Source organism: Papaver somniferum, chromosome 2, assembly GCF_003573695.1.
Source record: "Papaver somniferum cultivar HN1 chromosome 2, ASM357369v1, whole genome shotgun sequence".
NCBI lineage: Eukaryota > Viridiplantae > Streptophyta > Magnoliopsida > Ranunculales > Papaveraceae > Papaver > Papaver somniferum.
This window is the reverse complement of record NC_039359.1, coordinates 173,851,514-173,853,632: the sequence shown is the minus strand read 5'-3', so window position 1 is coordinate 173,853,632 and position 2,119 is coordinate 173,851,514. Positions and strand designations below refer to the sequence as shown.

At 40.3% G+C, this 2,119-nt stretch overlaps 1 protein-coding gene across 1 annotated transcript; it reads left to right on the top strand.

Annotated features, from left to right (window-relative positions):
* The first annotated feature begins 539 nt into the window (after positions 1-539).
* Positions 540-1,254, top strand: LOC113352432 (uncharacterized protein Mb2253c-like). The gene is made up of 2 exons (XM_026596249.1): positions 540-1,121; positions 1,237-1,254. The coding sequence occupies exons 1-2, from the start codon at positions 540-542 to the stop codon at positions 1,252-1,254; spliced, it is 600 nt and encodes a 199-aa protein (XP_026452034.1).
* Positions 1,255-2,119: the final 865 nt, after the last annotated feature.

Below are 2,119 nucleotides of genomic sequence, written 5' to 3'. Positions count from 1 at the left end.
TTGATCTTAGGTCAGGTTCAGTTACAAATCCTAACGCGAACATCGCTAGCACTAGCAACAACGGTGGTATTCCAGAAACCATTCCTGCTTACAACAATAGTGGTGATAATACTCCTCCTCACACCAATAGCGAAAATCAACCTCTCTTCGGCCGACGTCCTGAGGAAGTCAGGGAGAATCCACCTACCGTAGCTGATCTCATGAAGGTGCAAGGGAGTCTCGACAAAAATCAGATTGACATGGCCACCACTCAGAAAAAGTTGTGCAGTGAGGATAAAATTATTTGGTCGCAGGGAGAATCGAACCCATGAAAAATAAATATGCGGTGAGCGTGGATCAAAGTGCTATATGTGTGGTGTTGATACTGATAATCTTTAACATATATTATGGTTTTGTAATTTCAGTCAGATAATATGGAAATGGCTAGGTGGTATCTTCTTGTTCTGCAACCCTGAATCGTATGAAGATGTTATGAACTTTGCAAAGAATAAAAGTGGAGCTGTAAAGATATATGGTTACTGGTTGCTTCCATTACAATGATGGAGCTATGGTTCTTAAGGAATAGAATTTGCTTTGAAGAAGAGAAAGTAAACTTGGGTAATTTCAAGAGAAGAATAAAACAATATACAAAGGACTGTGCAATGAGAATAAAAAGCTATATGTGGGAGTGTAGCTATGATTACATGGTCTTTAAGAATTTTGATCTTAAACATCAACCAATAAAGCCTCAAAGAATTATTGAAGTGAGTTTCTTCTTACCTGCAAGAAATCAGATACTCATATGTTGTGATGGGTCATCTAGGGGCAATCCAGGTGCAGCAGGATATGGTTTTGTGTGCAGAGATGAAATAGGAGGTTGTATATATGCTGAAGCTACTGGACTGGGAATTGCAACTAATTACATTGCAGAATTAATGGCTATTACAGGCGCAGCTGAATGGGCTATACAGAACAACAAGCTTGATATATGTATTAACTCTGATTCTAAAGCAGCAGTGAGTGCATACATGTCAGGAAGATGGAAGAGATTAAAGGAACTATTGAATAATATCAAACTTGTACATAGCTTGAGAGAAGTAAATTTCTCTGCTGACTCCATGGCAAAGAAGGGTGCAGGATTGGTGAGAGGGGGAAAGATCATTTTCAATTCAAAACCAAGTTTCATCCCAGTTTTGGAATCACCTGAGCAAATTTACTATAGGTTTTGCTAAAAATTTCTTTCTTATGTTTTTACAGTTGGGCTTTAGGAGTTGAGTTTGCCTTATTTTTTCTTTTGAGTTTTCCATTTTATTGGGCCTTGGTGGCTATTTTTGTTGTAAACTCTTTAGTTGGTTGTATTTGACCATAATGAGTAATAAAATGGTTTTGATCGAGCAAAAAAAAAAAAGTTGTGCGATTATCTCAAAACTCCCACTGACAAGATGTCAGGGAAAGCTCAGGAGAAAGGAAAATCCAAAGAAACATCTACGGTCGCTGGTCCTGAAGTCATTCTGATCCATGTAGTAGATGATGATGAAGTCCAAAAGGCTGCAGATAACCCGCCAACAAAGAAACCTGCAGGCTTCATCACTCGTGAGGACATGAAACGCTTCATGGAGGATCGAGGAAAAGACAAGACACCATCTGTCCACCGTCATCAACCTCCATATCCTGCTGCTACTCAAATAATTCCTCTCCCAAAGAGCTACACTTCCCCAACGTCCACACTATACAACGGAACAGGGAACGCTCGAGAACACGTGATTCATGGAGGCACCAGAAGAGCATGAACACAATGGAATGATCCCAATCTATAGAGCCTTGCTGGAGAATCTGCGATTCCAGACTTTCTCATAACTCCATGGAGCAGCCAAGCGATCAGCAATGCTTTACTAGAAAGACCAAAGTCTGCAAGGTCGAGGAATCTCGAAGCATCCGACGCCTAGTCAACAATCAGTACAATCTCTAGCCTTCTACAAATGTTGTTGCATAAAGGAGCAAACAGAAAGTCGAATCACAACGCAATCACGCTTCTCTAGCTCCTTCGAAATCACCAAAAAAGGGGTAGTCAAATCCGGTATGTACAAGCTCCAACTCAAAATACAGATCCAGCAGAACATGATTTCCCTTTCTCCATCGA

What these genes read in the sequence shown, in the direction of transcription:
- LOC113352432 (XM_026596249.1), top strand. Translation starts at nt 540, where the DNA reads ATGGAGCTATGGTTCTTAAGGAATAGAATTTGCTTTGAAGAAGAGAAA.